This window comes from Fonsecaea multimorphosa (genome assembly GCF_000836435.1).
Source record: "Fonsecaea multimorphosa CBS 102226 unplaced genomic scaffold supercont1.44, whole genome shotgun sequence".
NCBI lineage: Eukaryota > Fungi > Ascomycota > Eurotiomycetes > Chaetothyriales > Herpotrichiellaceae > Fonsecaea > Fonsecaea multimorphosa.
In genome coordinates, this window is record NW_015971678.1 from 106099 (window position 1) to 121983 (window position 15885).

Here is a 15885-nt window from a genome sequence, read left to right on the forward strand (position 1 = left end):
CAACTCCATGAACATGAGGGATGCTGGCTGCGGCTCAACGGGGAAACCTCGGTCTTCGGAGAATCCCATTATCCGAGCAACCAGCATCTCGCCCGTCAAACTATCTCGCGACAGTTCATCACCTAGAATCCATCTCCAACATTATCAGAGTCAAGTTCTGCGATGAGTCGCAGAAGTTCACAAACCGGTGGATGGATAATCCTCGGGTCGTACTGTTGATCCTGTTACTTATTTTTGTTTTCTTAACTCCTGAACAGCCTGGACGCCGCTTGCGCCAAATCGACGAGGATCGCATCGAGGATGAGCGCCGAGCAGCGCTTGACGTTCTGGCAAATTCATCTTACGGTCAACTTAACCCAAAATCAAATAGCTGGCTGAACCTGACAGGCTTCCGAGAAGTTGATGGCTACAAATGGGATTCCCTATCTCTTGCGCAGGACCTAAGCAGAGGCCAGTTTGAAACGAACTGGGATGGGATCGATGTAACCGATGGCCTGCCCATCTTCCGCCAGGTCACGGGTGAGGTTCGCGGCAAGTTCTACCACAATGACATCTCTGGAATGTCCCCTGTCATCAACCTAACCGCCCTGGACCCGAAAATGGACTATCTCACGGACAGATTCGAAAGGAATGTCACCGAGAGTGAAGGCGAGCTCAGCCTGTCCATCTACGATTCTCATGAGAGGCCGGCCCAAGAAGCTTCCTCGATCAAAGCGGACATTTCCATATGGACAGACTCCTCCCCCGGCAATGGCTGGCAGGCTAAGCTCCAGGGCATCCATCTTCCTTCGGGCCAAATCATCATGTCTACGGCCAGTTCCAAGTTTGACTCCCTACCTGCTCTTCCACATTTTGCCCTGGATGCTGGAGCTTTCAATGCATCAATACCTGTGATGAATGAGACGGCGCACCAGATTTGGGATAAACTCCTGGATGATGGAGCCGATGGACTGGCATTTGCCCCTCAGTGCGAACTCATCGCCTGGCTGCAGCCGATACCATATAGGTTCCCCAGTCTCGATTCGACCAGAGCCAGCGATTTCCTTCATCGAGTCGAACAGGAGCTTTCTCAGCCAGAAGGCGCTCCCGTCGGCCAGCCTCCGCCACTGACCTTTTCAGCCGTCATTTTTTCGCCCGACTGCGGCTACATCCTGTCATCTCCCACCATTTTTGGACCCAAGATCGAGACGTATTGGACTCTCGCACAGCGCTTGCTGTTCGCGTACGTTATCTCGATTGGGATACAAATTGCTCTTCTCAAACGGCAGATGGAGAAGGCTGCGACACCCTCGACTCGAAGCCGCATCGCTTATCAGAGTATCGTCATTGCTGCCCTTGGTGATGGCTTGCTCTTGTTTGCGCTTATGGCACTCCTCATGATAGACGATGCGGCTTTTCTAGTGGTTGCAGCAGCCGCATATTTAGCCTGCATCCACGTTGCCTTCCTGGAGGTGAAGTTCGTCTTTGACATATGGACAGTCCAGGTCGGCGATCCTGCACGTGCAGAACAGGAACGTCAACAGAGGGCCGCTCCAAATCCCGCAACGCCACCTGCTCCAGCATCGACAAATGTACAGATATCAAACACTGGTGACACGGCTGGCCTCCCACTTCCAGCAACAGCTCCAAGGCTTGAAGGGGCTACTCCTGTGATCATTCCCTCGGATCAGGGCAATCCCGTACCAGCTGAGATTCCGAGCGCGCGGGCGTCATTTGCTGCCATTTACAGCCGATTTTACTTCTCGCTCGTGATGCTCATGTTCTTTTCACTCTGGGCCACGACGTGGCCGAGATCCTTGCGATCAGCTTATACCAACCTTTTGGCATTCTGTTACTTCTCCTATTGGTGGCCACAGATCTATCGCAATGCAATGCGCAATTGTCGAAAAGCCCTGAGCTGGGAGTATGTGGTCGGGACAAGTATCCTTCGAGCAGTGCCGATCCTCTATTGGTACTTCGCGGATAACAACCTTCTTGCCATCGACACGAGCCCGACTTCCGCTGTCATCTTGCTTAGTTGGTTGTGGCTTCAAGTCGCCCTTCTCGCTAGCCAACAGTTCCTGGGACCTCGTCTTCTCGTTCGAGATTCTTGGTGCCCGCCCGCTTACGATTACCATCCCTTGCTTCGCGAGGATGACGTCGAAGCTAACGGCATGTCCATCGGCCGACTTGCCTCTGCGTCTGAGGCCAAAGACAAAGACGACAGAACCCGCAAGGTCTTCGATTGTGCCATCTGCATGAACGAGATCGATGTGCCTGTTCTGTCAAAAGCAGACAATACGAGCGGAAGACCTCTCACCAGGGGTACCGGGGTGGCGTGGCTTGAGCAGAGGAACTACATGGTGACTCCTTGCAGGCATATTTTCCATGCCGAGTGTCTTGAGGGTTGGATGAATCTGAGGCTTGTTTGCCCTGTATGCAGAGAAGGCTTGCCTCCGCTCTAAGTATTGGGTAAATGTCCACCATCTGTGGGCGCAGCTTGAGGGTACAAAATGGTCGCCCCTTGATGAATTATTTCTCATGCGGAATCTACCACGTCCTGCGCATGCATTGGGATAACGACAACTCTATGTGGGCCCCTGACTCCCTTTCCGATCCGATGTGTATAATATCTCCCTCTTCTTGGTTCCGGGCAATATGCTTAGTGAGTCAAATCTCTCTCTTCACACCTCGAGTGACCTCAATCTCATCTCACGACAGTCACTTGCTCCTTCAGCCGCAAATCCCTCGAACTAAACCCGACGTTTACGACAAAGGCCCCATCAGGGATCACCCACTTCTGCTGCTTGACGTTCCAGTAGCTCAAATCCCGCCTCGTCAATGGAAAGCTCGTATTCCGCGATTCGTTGGGCGCGAGCCACATTTTATCGAAGCCACGGAGCACATGGCGAGGGGTGTGCATCGAACCAGAAATTGGTGGCATTGACAGATACAGCTGCGGCACCGCTCCGCCGAACACATCGCCGGTGTTCGTCACCGTGACAGTCACCGTGCAGATTATCTGCCACAGCGATGGATTGCCACCTGGGGCTATTGGCAGAGAATCTGGAAGAGCATTGATCGTTGCATTGCTTTTGTCCACGCTCAAAGCAGACAGATTGAAAGTAGTGTACGACAGGCCGAACCCGAACTCGTATAGGACTGACTTGTCATAATAGTCGAAATGCCGGTAATCGATCAGCAAACCCTCGCTGAAGTTTGATTGCCACGCGTTTGGATTTTCGGTCCGAAGCAAAGCAGTGGAGTTGGTGATGTCGCTGAACTTGTAGTCGCTCTCATTCAAGGCGATGGTATAAGGCAGTTTACCGCTCGGGTTGACCACTCCGTAGAGGATGTCAACGATGGAGTTGCCAGATTCTTGTCCAGGAAGATGTGCCGCGAGAATGGCTGTGACATTGGGATTCTTCGCCCATGGCATCACGTTTAAACCGGCCGAGTGCGTGACGACCACGGTGTTGTTGCAGTATGCAGCAACGGAGCTGACAACGGCTGAGCTGTCCCAATCTGCTTCGAGACTGACCCTGTCACTTCCTTCCGCGGCCCAGGACTTAAGAAACACAAGGCAGACTTCTGGGACAGGCAGGATCGCACCGAGGCCACTAGGCCGAGTAAGCAGGTCGTTGTTCAGGATGTATTGTACGAGGGTGCCATCTAGAGCAGCGCGTGATTTGAGCGCTTCAAGCGGAGAGACAAGATATGAGAGGCGACCAGTGCCACTGCCACCAGCAACTGGAAGGGTCCCATATTCTAGCACACCTTTTCATCAGTCTATGTTGAAAGGAATGGCAAGGTAGGGTCGCTTACCGAAGCCGAAGGGAGTCTGGTAGGCGGAAGTCAAGAGATATTGTCCATTTACCAAGTCACCAGCGTCATTGCCGAATACACCCAGTGTTTTCGGCGCTTTGAGGGGCAAGACATGATTTGTATTCTTCAGCAGAACTGTTCCGGCAGCAGCAAGACCGCGGATGAATGGACCGTGGGCGTCTCGAACGTCCACATTAGAGGCCCCGAACTTAAATGGATGTTGATAAGGCGGATATTCTGAGTTGAGCGTCGGCTCCGTTCCGTCGATTGGCGGATATTCGTTTTGGTTCAGATAGAAGTACGGCGTCATGATCCGTCTGACCATGTCGTCGAGGCGATCCTGGTCGAGTGTCCCGTTGTGAACCGCGTGAGTGACGTTGCCACCAAAGAACGAGATGTTCCGCGAGTTGCCAATGGACCCTGCCGAAGATATTGTGAGAAGGCTTCTGAAGCACGAGGGGAAAGTTTGAACTGACCTGGCATATCCATATCTAACCCGGCCTTGATGGCATGTACGCCGGCATGCGTTGCTTGCCAGTCAGACATCACGTAGCCTTGAAAGCCTAGCTCTGTTTTCAGCAACCCATTCAGCGTCTTGGAGTTCTGACATCCATAGGAGCCATTCAGTCGATTGTATGAACACATGATAGAAGCGGTGCCTGCCCGGACGCCATTGGCGAATGGCCACAGATACAACTCGTGCATAGTCCGATCATCGATGTTGGAGGAGACGGCTTCGATTGTTTTGCCGGACGGAGACAACCCTGGATTTCGTTGCGTTTCCTGCTCGTTGCCAATATAATGCTTGAGACAGGCCTGGACGCCGCTCTGTTGCATGCCCCTAATGGTCTCCTCTCCTGCAACGCCAGTCAAGTATGGGTCGGGGGAGAAGCCCTCCCAACCGCGTCCGCCATAGGCAGAGCGACCTAGAGGGCCGACAACCGGCCCAAGAGCCACATGGCTCCCTTTGTCTTTGAACTCGGCTGCTAAGTACTGGCCTCGCAGATTCATGAGGGCCCTGTCCCATGTCGCCGCAGTCGTGAGCCCTGCAGGGAAAACCGAGGCATATGTGGCTTGTCTGATGGCAAGAGGACCGTCCTGGAGACAAAGCCCGTCAAATCCGAGCCGCGGGATACTGCCAATGTTGCCAACACAGGGTCCATCGATACCAGTCACCAGTTGAGCCTTCTCTTCAAGTGTCAGGTTGGACACGAATTTCTGAGCTTGAGCGAAGGCTGCTTCCCAGCCAATCCCGGTGCTTGGGGGGCTGGGATAGACCGGGGGTGAGGTGCCATAATCTTGCGCGACACCTTGAGCTATCAACGCCAGCAAGCTCGACCAGAGCGTGATGAGTAACATTTTGGGCGAACCACTGGCTTTCAATAGTGTCTTCTGGGAGAGCATTGCCGTTACTTCTCGCTCAGCGTGCCAATCTTTAATTCCCAGCAGCGTTGACAGGAACTTCATTTTATCTGCCGCTCGCACCGTAGTCGATCACAGTCCATGCGGCAGTGTATGAACCCACGCAGGATCTCTTCAAGGGCAAAGGATAGAGGAAAGAGAAGGGAGAATTTGGTTGAATCGGACATACGTCAAGCTGCCGGTTGCACTGGCGCCGGGAGATCGACAACTGTTATGGTGAAGCAAACAATGCTAAATGTGGCTGTGCAACCGTTTTACAAATGTTCCGCTAAAATCACAACAACGCAGGAAGAGGTTGGGGGCTGGCAGAATTCGAGGGCGCAGTCTCATCTTGAATTGATGGTGATGTACGAGGTACTCCTCGGTACTGAGCACTGAGTACCTGCCCCGTAGAATTTGGAAGGTACTCGGGTAGCACTTGCCACTCGCCCTATTTGACTGCTTGCACCTTCTCACCTTCCAACCCTAAGATACCCTGGTACCTACATACCGTAGGTACTACCTGGTAGCTATGCTTGCATCCGCCGCTCTCTTCAACATCAAAGTCGTACGCGAGCATTGGCATGCAAAATGTCCAAGGCAACAAATGCAAAAGTGCACCTGTCTAAATCATTATTATCCCGCCATTTGTGTGATGAAACTCCTCAACAGGCACCGCACGCTGGAGGCCGAGGGCTAGACCGCGAGCCACATAACTTCTCGCATTAATATCTCTTTAGCCATTCCTAGGCACAAACTCATTGGATGCTAGGTCCCCGCGCATTATCGCTTCGGAGCTACAGATCTCGTCTCGTTGCCACGATCTCGGTCCTAAAGCTACAACCAATCCCCCACTTCGGATACAGGCCCAATGAAATCTCACCAGATTGTGAATCCCACTGTGTCAGCCTGGACAATGGCGCAAAAAGTCTGAAGCGATTGCCGCAGGAAGACACGACGATCGCCAGCCTGTTCAAATGCCAGCGCCTCTGCATGTGTTTCGTCAAAGACAATCAACTCGGGCTGTTCCAAAATGACGATATTTCAAGATGAAGACCTCGAGGCAATCACACTTCTCGAACGGCCATGGACCGCCGAGAAACTGCTTGAAGTAAGGACGGGTAGAGTAAGGCCTGTGTTCGGAATCCAGGTCCAATCTGCCATTTTCAAGAATGTCCGACCAGGTCCTGTCGCCGTCGACAAGTTGGGATGCGACGGTGACCAGCACGCCTTCGAGCTTCATGGCGGCCCCGACATGGCACTACTGCAATACAGCACGCTCCACTATCCTCGATGGAAAAAGGAGCTACCTGATAGCGCACATTTGTTCGTCCCAGGCGGATTCGGTGAAAACCTCGTGGCAAAGTACGCCAACGAGCGAAACATGTGCGTTGGCGACATCATCCAGATTGGAACTGTCACTGCCCAGGTTTCGCTTCCCCGTCAGCCATGCTTCAAATTGAATCACCGATTTCAGATTAAGGATATGTCCAAGCGCTCCCAGGATCTCTTCCGGACCGGGTGGATGTACCGAATCCTGAAGGAAGGCACCGTTCAGGCTGGAGATGATATGGTTCTTCTCCGACGACCACATCCCGAATGGACGATAGCCAAGGTTCAACACTATCTCTACCACGATTTGCGGAATGAAAGGGCCATGAGACAACTGATCGAAATTGAGGAGCTAGGCGCTGAAGCTCGGACTATTTTTGAAAATCGTCTCAAGAAGCAGTACGAGGACTGGGAGGGACGCCTCACCGGGGGAGATGGCATGGCAATGGATCTTTGGGCAAGCTACAGACTCGTCCAGAAGCAAAAAGAGACCCCAAGAATTGTCTCCCTGACATTCGAGAGAATTGACCCACTATCAAACGCTGAAGAGGTTCAGCCAGGGTCGCATGTGCGCGTGAAGCTGGGCGACCGAAAGTTAGTGAGGGCTTATTCAGTCGTGGCAGGTGATACAAATCGTTTCGAGCTCGCTATTGCGCTGAACGAGAAAAGCCGTGGAGGATCACACTTCATCCACCAAGACCTACACCTGGGCGATACGTTGCTGTTTGGAAAGATTACGCCGAGCTTCCCGCTTTCGAGTGAGGCCGACGAGCATGTCTTCATCGCTGGCGGCATTGGTCTGACCGCATTCATTGCCTCAGCAGCCCGCTGCCAGCGGGAGGGTTTGTCTTATCATCTACATTATCTGGTCCGAAGCTCGCGCGACGTGGCTCTGAAGAGATTTCTCCAACCATTGGGACCAAATGTAACCATCTACGACAAGTCCGCCGGGAAGGAGTTCAAGGCCGCGACGGTGATGGGAAAGATGACACACAACACACACATCTACTGCTGCGGCTCCAATCGACTCCAGAAAGCCATTGTGGAGACAGGCCAATCGATGGGTGCATGTCCCAGTCATCTCCACTTCGAGACCTTCGAAGTCGCCACTTCTGGAGATCCTTTCGTGGCAGAATTGGGCGATTCAGGAAGGACGCTGTCTGTGGCGGGAGAGAAGACTCTGCTCGATGCGCTGCGAGAGGCTGGATTGGAGGTTTCATCTTCCTGTGAGGCTGGCAATTGTGGCACTTGTCGTGTTGGTGTCAGAAGTGGCAGTGTGGAACACCGAGGGACCGGGTTGATGGAAAATGAAAAGAGTTCGGCCATGCTAAGTTGTGTATCTAGAGGCATTGGCACAATTGTGCTAGATTTGTAGAGATAGAAAAATAGAAGATGCCTCAGAACGCTATAGTGAGGGTGTCTCTTAAGTGTACAGTGCTGTTCTCGAAGGGGTGTTCTTCAAGGATAGCCCGCTCCAAGCCGGATCTACTGTACATTTAGATCTTCGAGAGTGTGCGAAGGGGGAGTCGGAAACTCGAGCTGGGCACTGCAAAACGCGCACAAGTCTCCAGACACCTCACAGGAACCGCTTGGTCACCCACCCTCTGATGGCTTCGGCCACCTTTCCAGGCTGTTCCATTGCACACCAATGACCAGATTCGATCTCGGTCATCTCAAAGTCTGGCAAGTATCCCGCTTGCCTCGGGACTTGAATCAAGTCAGTCCGACCCACGGTATCGCCTGTGCATCCGATGAAGAAGAAAGGGACGTTGACAACATGATTCTCCTTAGGGATACTCTTGTCGTCTTCCCACTGGACATTGGTCGCTTGCGCCTTGTACCAATTCGTCGGGGCCTGGAAGCCGTCCCTGGTGAAGCGTTGCATAAAATCATTCCTCCATTTAGGCTTTGCTGCGTACGGCTTCAATGCAACCCGCTCGTTGCCCGACATGTAATTCGTCATTGCGTCCTCGCCGGCGAACATTTTCTTCATCCATTCCGGATCGGCGCCATGTAAGACTTCCCAGAACCTTTCAAGGTTGCTGTTGATAATTTTATAGCCGTCGCGGGAGGTGAAGAAATACCAGTACTGGAAGATGGGATATCCAAAGCGTTCCTTGGTAAGGGCGTTGACGTTGTCAAGGTCGAATTTCTCCGCAGATGGAGGTCTGTAAGAAATGTTGCACAAGATCATCCCTGATACCATTTCGGGATGGCGATTGTAGAATCGCTGGGCGAGCATGGATCCCCAATCGTGACCGATGATGATGACCGTCTTGATGTCCTCCGCCTTCAGGATCTCCCAGAGGTCAGCACATTGGCCAGACCATTTGTACATGGAGACGTCGCGGGGCTTGGAAGTACCAGCGTAGCCGAGGCAGTCTGGGACGATCATCTGGTACGGCAGGTCTGAGAGCTGGTCAATGACCTCCGACCACATGAGAGCGCTGTCGGGGAAGCCATGGAGGAAGAACAAAGCTGGTTTGGAGGAACCGGCCTTGCTCTTTGGTGAGACGTAGTATGTATAAGTGAGTGAGCGCTCGGTCTCGATTGTCCTTTTCTCAAGTGTGGCCATTGCGAGCAGGAGCGCAAAGAGTTTGCCCAAAGCTTTGACGGCAGAACGTAAAGGAAGAAACAAAGCCTGGTGAACACCAACATCTTATACCTCAGGCGGCCTTACCTGCTTGGCTGCGCTGTATTACATACTACGTCAGCCTATACCCTTGCTAAGGAGTAAGCTGAATCGCCAATCGATGGATAACCGCAGACCAATTGAGGTCAGATGTGTACCAGAGTATCAGCACCACAGGAGGCAATTTGTGATCAGGCCTTGTGCCGAGGCCCGTGCCCTCAATAAGTGTGTCATTTTGATTCGACCCCAGTTGTTTGCAAGGGACGCTTTAGAAAGCTTGTCAGTTCCCCCTTCAGCGATAGTTGTGATTCTCCAGTGTAATCCGTAAGTAGCGGTAGGTGATGAGCTCTGATGTTGAGGACTGTCATGTCGTTGCAATCACATTAATGAAGTGCCTAGAGCTCAAGGGCTGTAGCCTTCCGAGGCGCGTCCAAATCTCGAACGTGCCAAGTCTGCAGCGCCCTGAAGGAGAGGTCCTGCCCAGTCTCTCAACATCGAGCATTGTAAACATGGAATAAGACCATGCATCAAATGCCACAGGGTACAATTACATGATACAACTTGCGGACAACACCAACGTGGTCGGTTGCGCTCATCATATATACAACAAAGGTCAACCCGAGAGCTGGTGCAATAACGCCGACAACAGACATACCATCGAGGAAGCGCAGAGATACTTTGAGGAACGTGGTTTCACTTCGCCTGAGCGTGAAGCGGGCCTCGCTCTACGGCATCACCTGGCTCGCTGGTACCTCAACCAGGACCCCGGAACCAAGAGCCGGAGTGATTGCCAGGCACAAGTACCAGGTAACTCTAGGGCAGCTGGGATTGGTGCTGGTACTCGACTCGTCTGTGCCCTCTGCGCAACTGATACCCGCCGTTTCCAGTCAAATCCCTGTGCCCAATGCTTGTCTATCTACTCGTCGCGAGCCTATGAGTACTCGGTAGGTAAGCTAGTCGACCTTGCATACCTAGGTAATGATCCTTCAAACACTCAGCGTACGGCAACACATGAAGCTTCCTACAACCAAGCTTCGACCTTGGTGGGCCTGGCTGTCGGTCAGTGGGACGCAGAGTTCCGGAAGAACTGAAATCTTCGATGAAGTGAGGCACAACTCCAGGCAGAGAGACATGTGCAAATCGACGTGTATTAGCTAAGCCCAAATTATGTTGTCTTCAGGGGATGTAAGGTCCAAACAAAAGATTATGTTGAAGGGGCTTTCTACCTCGTTTCTCTAGGTTGATGATTGTTGTTTGTATACTACCAGGCAGTTCTTGTGAGCATTGTAATATGTAGGCGACAGATACAAACTCCGGACGTGCCCTTGCCTGTATCCCTTTTCTCCTAGCCTCCTCCAGCTTTCCACAGGCTGCCGAACCTTGTATTGTCAGTCTTGACCAGTGCCAGGGGGTTGCCCACCTCGACGATCTTGCCGTGGTCCATGACGGCGACCTTGTCAAATTCCATGATCGTGCTGAGGCGGTGGCTGACTGCGACGACTGTGTAATCCTTGAATTCTGTCGCAATGATCTCCTGCATCACTCGTTCCGTTTCCTGGTCGACCGAAGATGTAACTTCGTCCAGCAAAAGGATGCCGCCTTGAGAGCCTACGCCGCCAGCGCCGAGGCGCCGAGAGCGCATTCTCCGCCGCAGGACCGCGTGCGCGAATGAGAACAGTTGGCGTTGGCCCTGGGAGAAGGTGCAAGACGTCATCGCCGCGTCCAGGCCGCCCCGACTTTCGATCAGCGACCATAGACCGACAATTCTCAGGACGGCGCAGCATTCATCGGCGTCCGCCATGTCGAAGGGATCCAGGTTCTGCTTGAAGCTGGCGCCGTCCGGCAGAAACACGGCTTCCTGAGGGATTGCTATCAGGCGGAGGCGCAACGTTGTCCGGTCAATGAGATGAAGTGGCGTGCCGTCTATATGCACCCGTCCAAGGGTGTCTTCACAAGGGTCGAGAAGCTTGAGCAGTAGAGCGAACATACTGGACTTTCCACTGCCAGTACGTCCGCAAATCGCAACTTTCTCCCCGGGTGCGATGGAGAGACTGACTTTGTTGATCACGAGGTTGGACACTTTTCCACATTCCTTAGGGCTAGGACGGTGTTATTCGATGCCTTGATGAAGCTGGGGCTGAGGACGTCACTTACTCATCATAACTGGCTGAGACTTCTCGCACGTCGATTTGCCCATTCATTGGCCACTCCTCGCCTGGAATGAGGGTCTCTTCACTCTTGTCTTCCGGACTGACCGCGTTATTGAAGGTTTGCAACCTCGCGATGGCACCAATCGAAGTTTCGAGCTTCGTCCACTGCATCACGATGCTGGAGAGATAATCTCCGAAGCTCATCAGCGTGACCAATGATGCACCGGTGAAGCCTGAGTTGGACCGCAGATTCACGGCGAGGCTGACGAGCAGGACCGCTAGTGCCATGACGACGAAATTGAGCACCTACAGCGACGGTAAGTATCTGCATTATAAACGAAATCTGTGGTCATATATGGGGAATGGCGTGTTGACTTCAAGAGTTGAGAGCCAGTCTCTGACACTTACTAGTGTAAGCCATTGCTGTAGCATGAAGAGCAGATAAGCTGGACGCTGCGACTCGTCAAGCAGTTCCATATTCTTGGCGCAGTCGTTGGAAATGAAACCAAATGCACGGAGCGTTACAATCCCTTTAGTTGTGTCGAGAAAGTGGGTGCTGCCAGACTAAGATTAGTGCATTCCCAAGATGATAAGAAAGGTCAGAAAGTCGACTGACTATAAAGGGCTCTTTGCCTCGAGATCCAGCATCCTCATCTGTCGGGAGGTCCGAAGGTAGACCTTCTGAATCGACCACATCAGAGCTATGATGAAGGGGTAGCTTGCGGCAATGTAGGGCGTCGCAGTAATCATAACTGCCGCTTGCCCTACAGCGATGGTGAGGTTATATAACGTATTGAGTAAGTTGTTGGGCAGCTCGGTATCAACTAGGTTGAGATCCTGTGAGAACAAGTTCGTGATCACTCCTTGATCAGTAGTGGTCAAAAATCGTAGAGGAGCACGGATCAGCGTGCGCAACACTTCGCGATGCAGATTGGCTCCAGCCCTTCTGACAGCAAGCACCCACACAAGATATGCAACTGAAACCATAGAGAGTAGACAACAGATATTGAGCAAGCCGTATATGCCAACGTAGTATCCCGAGGAGTGCGATGGGTGCTCTGCGGAGGCGGAGTCGCTCCAGAACTTGAGCCAGATAGTGGGAAAATTGTATAAAAAGCCGAAGACAGCGGTTAGCCCCAACTGAGTAACGGCGACGAGATGACCGATGCTCTTGAAGTAGTGTTTGTAAACCCTTCGATCTCCTTGTTGTCGTGCTGTGTTTGGTACGTCAGAGTTGTTCGTAGATAGTGTGACTACTTTCCGCGAAGCCGCAAGTCTGGGTTGCTCGGATGTTTCTTCAGCCTCGGCTGTCTCACTAATGGTGTCGCTCTCCGTGGCCTTTACACCAAGGCTGTGGACGTACTTTCCATTCGCAACCAGTTCCTCAAAAGTGCCTTGCTCGAGGACAGCGCCTTTGGTGTCAAGAGCAATGATCTTATTGGCGGATGGTAAGTGTCGGACAGCGTGTGTACAGAGCACTGCAGTGGCTTGACGACTTCGGATAATACCTTTGGCGCCAAAGACACGTCTAAAGACTTGCTCTTCGGTGTCAGCATCGAGACCACCAAGCACGTCGTCGAAGATGAGCATGTCCGTTTGCAGGTATAAAGCCCGAGCCAACGAAATGCGTTGTCGTTGGCCTCCAGAAAGAATGATCCCGTTGCTGCCAACCTTGGTGCTATCGCCTCGGGGCAATATCTCCAAGTCAGTCTCAAGCATTGTTGCGCTGATAACACTGGCATATCTTTCCTCATCGAATGGCGAAAAGCCGACGATGTTGTCCCGAATCGAGCAATTCGACAAGAAAGGCGATTGATCGCAATAAGCCACTCGACCGATTCCGTTGCTCCAAATGACTTTGCCTTGATGGTAAGGGATTTCTCCCAAGAGCGCCATGCACAGAGTAGATTTCCCAGACCCGATCGGCCCGACGACCATTGTCAAAGATGATTTGGGAATGCGGATGTTTATGCCCACGAGTGCCGCTTTCCCCTCTTCCCATCCAAAAGTCCCATCAGTAACGACAATGGCAGACCGTGGACGAGTCTGTTCATCGTTGTCCAAAGGTGGGACTATGCTTGACCCCTTCTCCGTGGACTCTGTGGTGTTAAGCGAGACCACCCGGAAGTCGCCTCGGCTGTTGCGCTCCAGATGAGCTTGCATACGACTCAAACACGCGAATCCCGATGCCAATTTAGGACCGACCTTGAGGACCACAGTGAGAGGAGTTGCCAGCAGGACGAGGTATGATAACGCGGTAAACAATCTTGCGGTGTCCAGGGACCGCTCGGTAACAGCGAAGGTGACGACGGGAGAAATGAGAAAGGGTGCCCAAGAAACGATGATGCCGATCAAAGCCAGTTTCCGGACGCGACTGCTCCCTCTTAACTCGTCAATCCGAGCATTTTGGACGGAATGGAAGATAGGCCCCACCAATCCAGCAATTTTTATGTTCTTCATATTTGCGATGACAGTAGCAGTAAGGCCGACACGCTTCTGGACCCGAGTCATCCAACCCTTTTGTGCTTGACCCGTATATTTGACCAGTACAGACATGATCAAGAAGCAGATGATCAGAGTCACGATGGGCGCGATGAACGCAATCCCAAGCTCATTGTAGAGTAGATAGCTAGCTAGACCGACCTCTATGCTGGCAGCCCATATCTCTAGAAACAAGTCAGGAACAGCGATCAACAGACTTCCGAGGCGGAATAAATCATGAACTGGTTGCGTTCTTACCATGAAGGGATTCGAAACCGAAGCTGATACGTTCGATATCGACACTCATCAAAGTCACAGGTGCGCTCGAATCTCCTATGCCGATCTGTGCTTCTGTAGTTTTGGCGTAGATGGCGGCAATAAGAATACCACGAGCCATTTGAAAAGCTCGGATATGAAAATACCAGTAAAGAGCTGTAGAAACGGCAAGCCCAGAGTATATGAGTGCAGTGGCTCCGATGAAACCGTATCCATAATTGACAGACTCCTCGGTCGACGGCCCAGACATGACATCAAGGATGGAGTTGATCAGAAATGGTTGGCAGAACTTGAAGAAGATCAAGGCAACTCTGGGCGGAATTGGTAGCAGCATTGGAACTAGCAGTGTTCGAGCCACCGCTTTAGCCAGGCCATAGGTAGTACCCTTCATTTTGGCGTAGTCTGCGCGCATTTGAAATCGTCTGTAGAGATTAGCACCCGTAACGGCACGGTCCAAGGGATATAGATCCTCCATGCGTAGGACCTTTCGGTAACCACTGAAAAAAAGGCTGTTTAGCCAAGAAAAGAGTCCAATACTGTAAATACCACTGGTCTCTTCCGGACTGTGTGGCTCTTCAGTACCCCAGTCCACCCACTTAGTTTTCTGCTGAGCTTCGAGGAAAAGGATGAAGACTTTCAACAACACTGAGACAGTGAAGACACCAGCATGCGCCGTATCATGCTCGATCTCTGCAACAAGCCAGAACGTACGGGTTTGAGCGATATCAGGAAGTAGCGTGAAAAAAAGGTATGTGCTCAGCAGTACTGAGGGTCTGGCTGACCGGCCATGGTCGAGCAACGAGATAGTGAACATGCACATTGCCGCCACCAATTGCAAACCATTGGAGGCGATGGAGACATGTGTTCTCACGAAGGGGCCGGTTGCAACCAGGATGAGAAGCACAAACTTGAGCAACGCATACAGTGCGATAGCTCCCTGGATGAATCAGCGTGTAGCACGGAAGGCAAGCCAGCGAAGTACGCACAAGTTTTATAGACAGGAATGTCGGAGCGTGGACAATGATAGGCTTCCGAGCTGACCATGCCGCTCTCCAGACCACGGCTGCGACGAGGAGTGCTGAAGGGATAATAGAGAAAAAAAGCTGCTCAAATCTGACGGTGAAGTCAAAGTCGCCTCGGCAGCCCGATACACTGGGGCCTAGGGTATCGTCGTTGGTACAGGTCGAGAGTCGCATGTTGAGGGAATGCAAGCGTTTTAGGTCCTAACTAGCCAGCTTTGGAGCCTTGCCTCGAGTGAGACACGATTGCAAGTAGTGTTGTCCGTCGATTCATATACGGTGCAGTTGACTCGAGCAGAAGATGAGTATTTGGAGCTTCCTGTGGTACCTGGTTCATGTCTGGCGTCATTCAGGTGCACTCTGCAGATACCACATGCCCCAGGACGCGTCCTTCTGCGGAAGATCATTGCTTGTTGGCGATAATGGCTATAGTATCCAATCAAACACTGGAGGGATCTAAGAGCCGGCAAGGTGCGAGAATTGGGGGAAGGAATATGCCCACGAGAGGAGCTCAAGGTGGGATGGTAGCATCAGAAGCGGGGCCGATATCTTGATCCGCAACGCCATCAGTCACTATCACAACCAATGGCATAGCCGAGTCTGTTTTGATAGCGGGTAGTAGCGGACAATAGTGGACCGCATAGATAGTGAAAGCAAATCCCAACCACAATTCCTCGGCAGGCATGTGGAAAGGCCTGCTACCCCGGGCGCCCAGTCCCCGTCCAATGTATGTTTGCCTTCGAGTTGACCTCGCAGCCTCTCAGCGGGCCAATGTATCGTCAGAAGCTAG

At 52.3% G+C, this 15885-nt stretch overlaps 5 protein-coding genes across 5 annotated transcripts; 2 read left to right on the plus strand and 3 right to left on the minus strand.

The window, feature by feature from the left end:
- Positions 1 to 20: 20 nt before the first annotated feature.
- Z520_11887 (uncharacterized protein) lies at positions 21 to 2444 on the plus strand (the record flags this gene model as incomplete). The annotated part of the gene is made up of 1 exon (XM_016782374.1): positions 21 to 2444. The coding sequence occupies one exon, from the start codon at positions 21 to 23 to the stop codon at positions 2442 to 2444; it is 2424 nt and encodes an 807-aa protein (XP_016626535.1).
- A 242-nt stretch (positions 2445 to 2686) lies between these two features.
- On the minus strand, positions 2687 to 5271 carry Z520_11888 (uncharacterized protein; the record flags this gene model as incomplete). The annotated part of the gene is made up of 3 exons (XM_016782375.1): positions 2687 to 3747; positions 3805 to 4224; positions 4281 to 5271. 3 exons carry the CDS (start codon positions 5269 to 5271, stop codon positions 2687 to 2689), a joined length of 2472 nt encoding a protein of 823 aa, XP_016626536.1.
- Positions 5272 to 6238: 967 nt separating this feature from the next.
- Positions 6239 to 7912, plus strand: Z520_11889 (uncharacterized protein; the record flags this gene model as incomplete). The annotated part of the gene is made up of 1 exon (XM_016782376.1): positions 6239 to 7912. The coding sequence occupies one exon, from the start codon at positions 6239 to 6241 to the stop codon at positions 7910 to 7912; it is 1674 nt and encodes a 557-aa protein (XP_016626537.1).
- Positions 7913 to 8113: 201 nt separating this feature from the next.
- Positions 8114 to 9112, minus strand: Z520_11890 (uncharacterized protein; the record flags this gene model as incomplete). Its single annotated transcript, XM_016782377.1, has 1 exon — positions 8114 to 9112. The coding sequence occupies one exon, from the start codon at positions 9110 to 9112 to the stop codon at positions 8114 to 8116; it is 999 nt and encodes a 332-aa protein (XP_016626538.1).
- Positions 9113 to 10514: 1402 nt separating this feature from the next.
- Z520_11891 (uncharacterized protein) lies at positions 10515 to 15272 on the minus strand (the record flags this gene model as incomplete). The annotated part of the gene is made up of 6 exons (XM_016782378.1): positions 10515 to 11268; positions 11324 to 11625; positions 11728 to 11875; positions 11936 to 13985; positions 14059 to 15013; positions 15063 to 15272. The coding sequence occupies 6 exons, from the start codon at positions 15270 to 15272 to the stop codon at positions 10515 to 10517; spliced, it is 4419 nt and encodes a 1472-aa protein (XP_016626539.1).
- Positions 15273 to 15885: the final 613 nt, after the last annotated feature.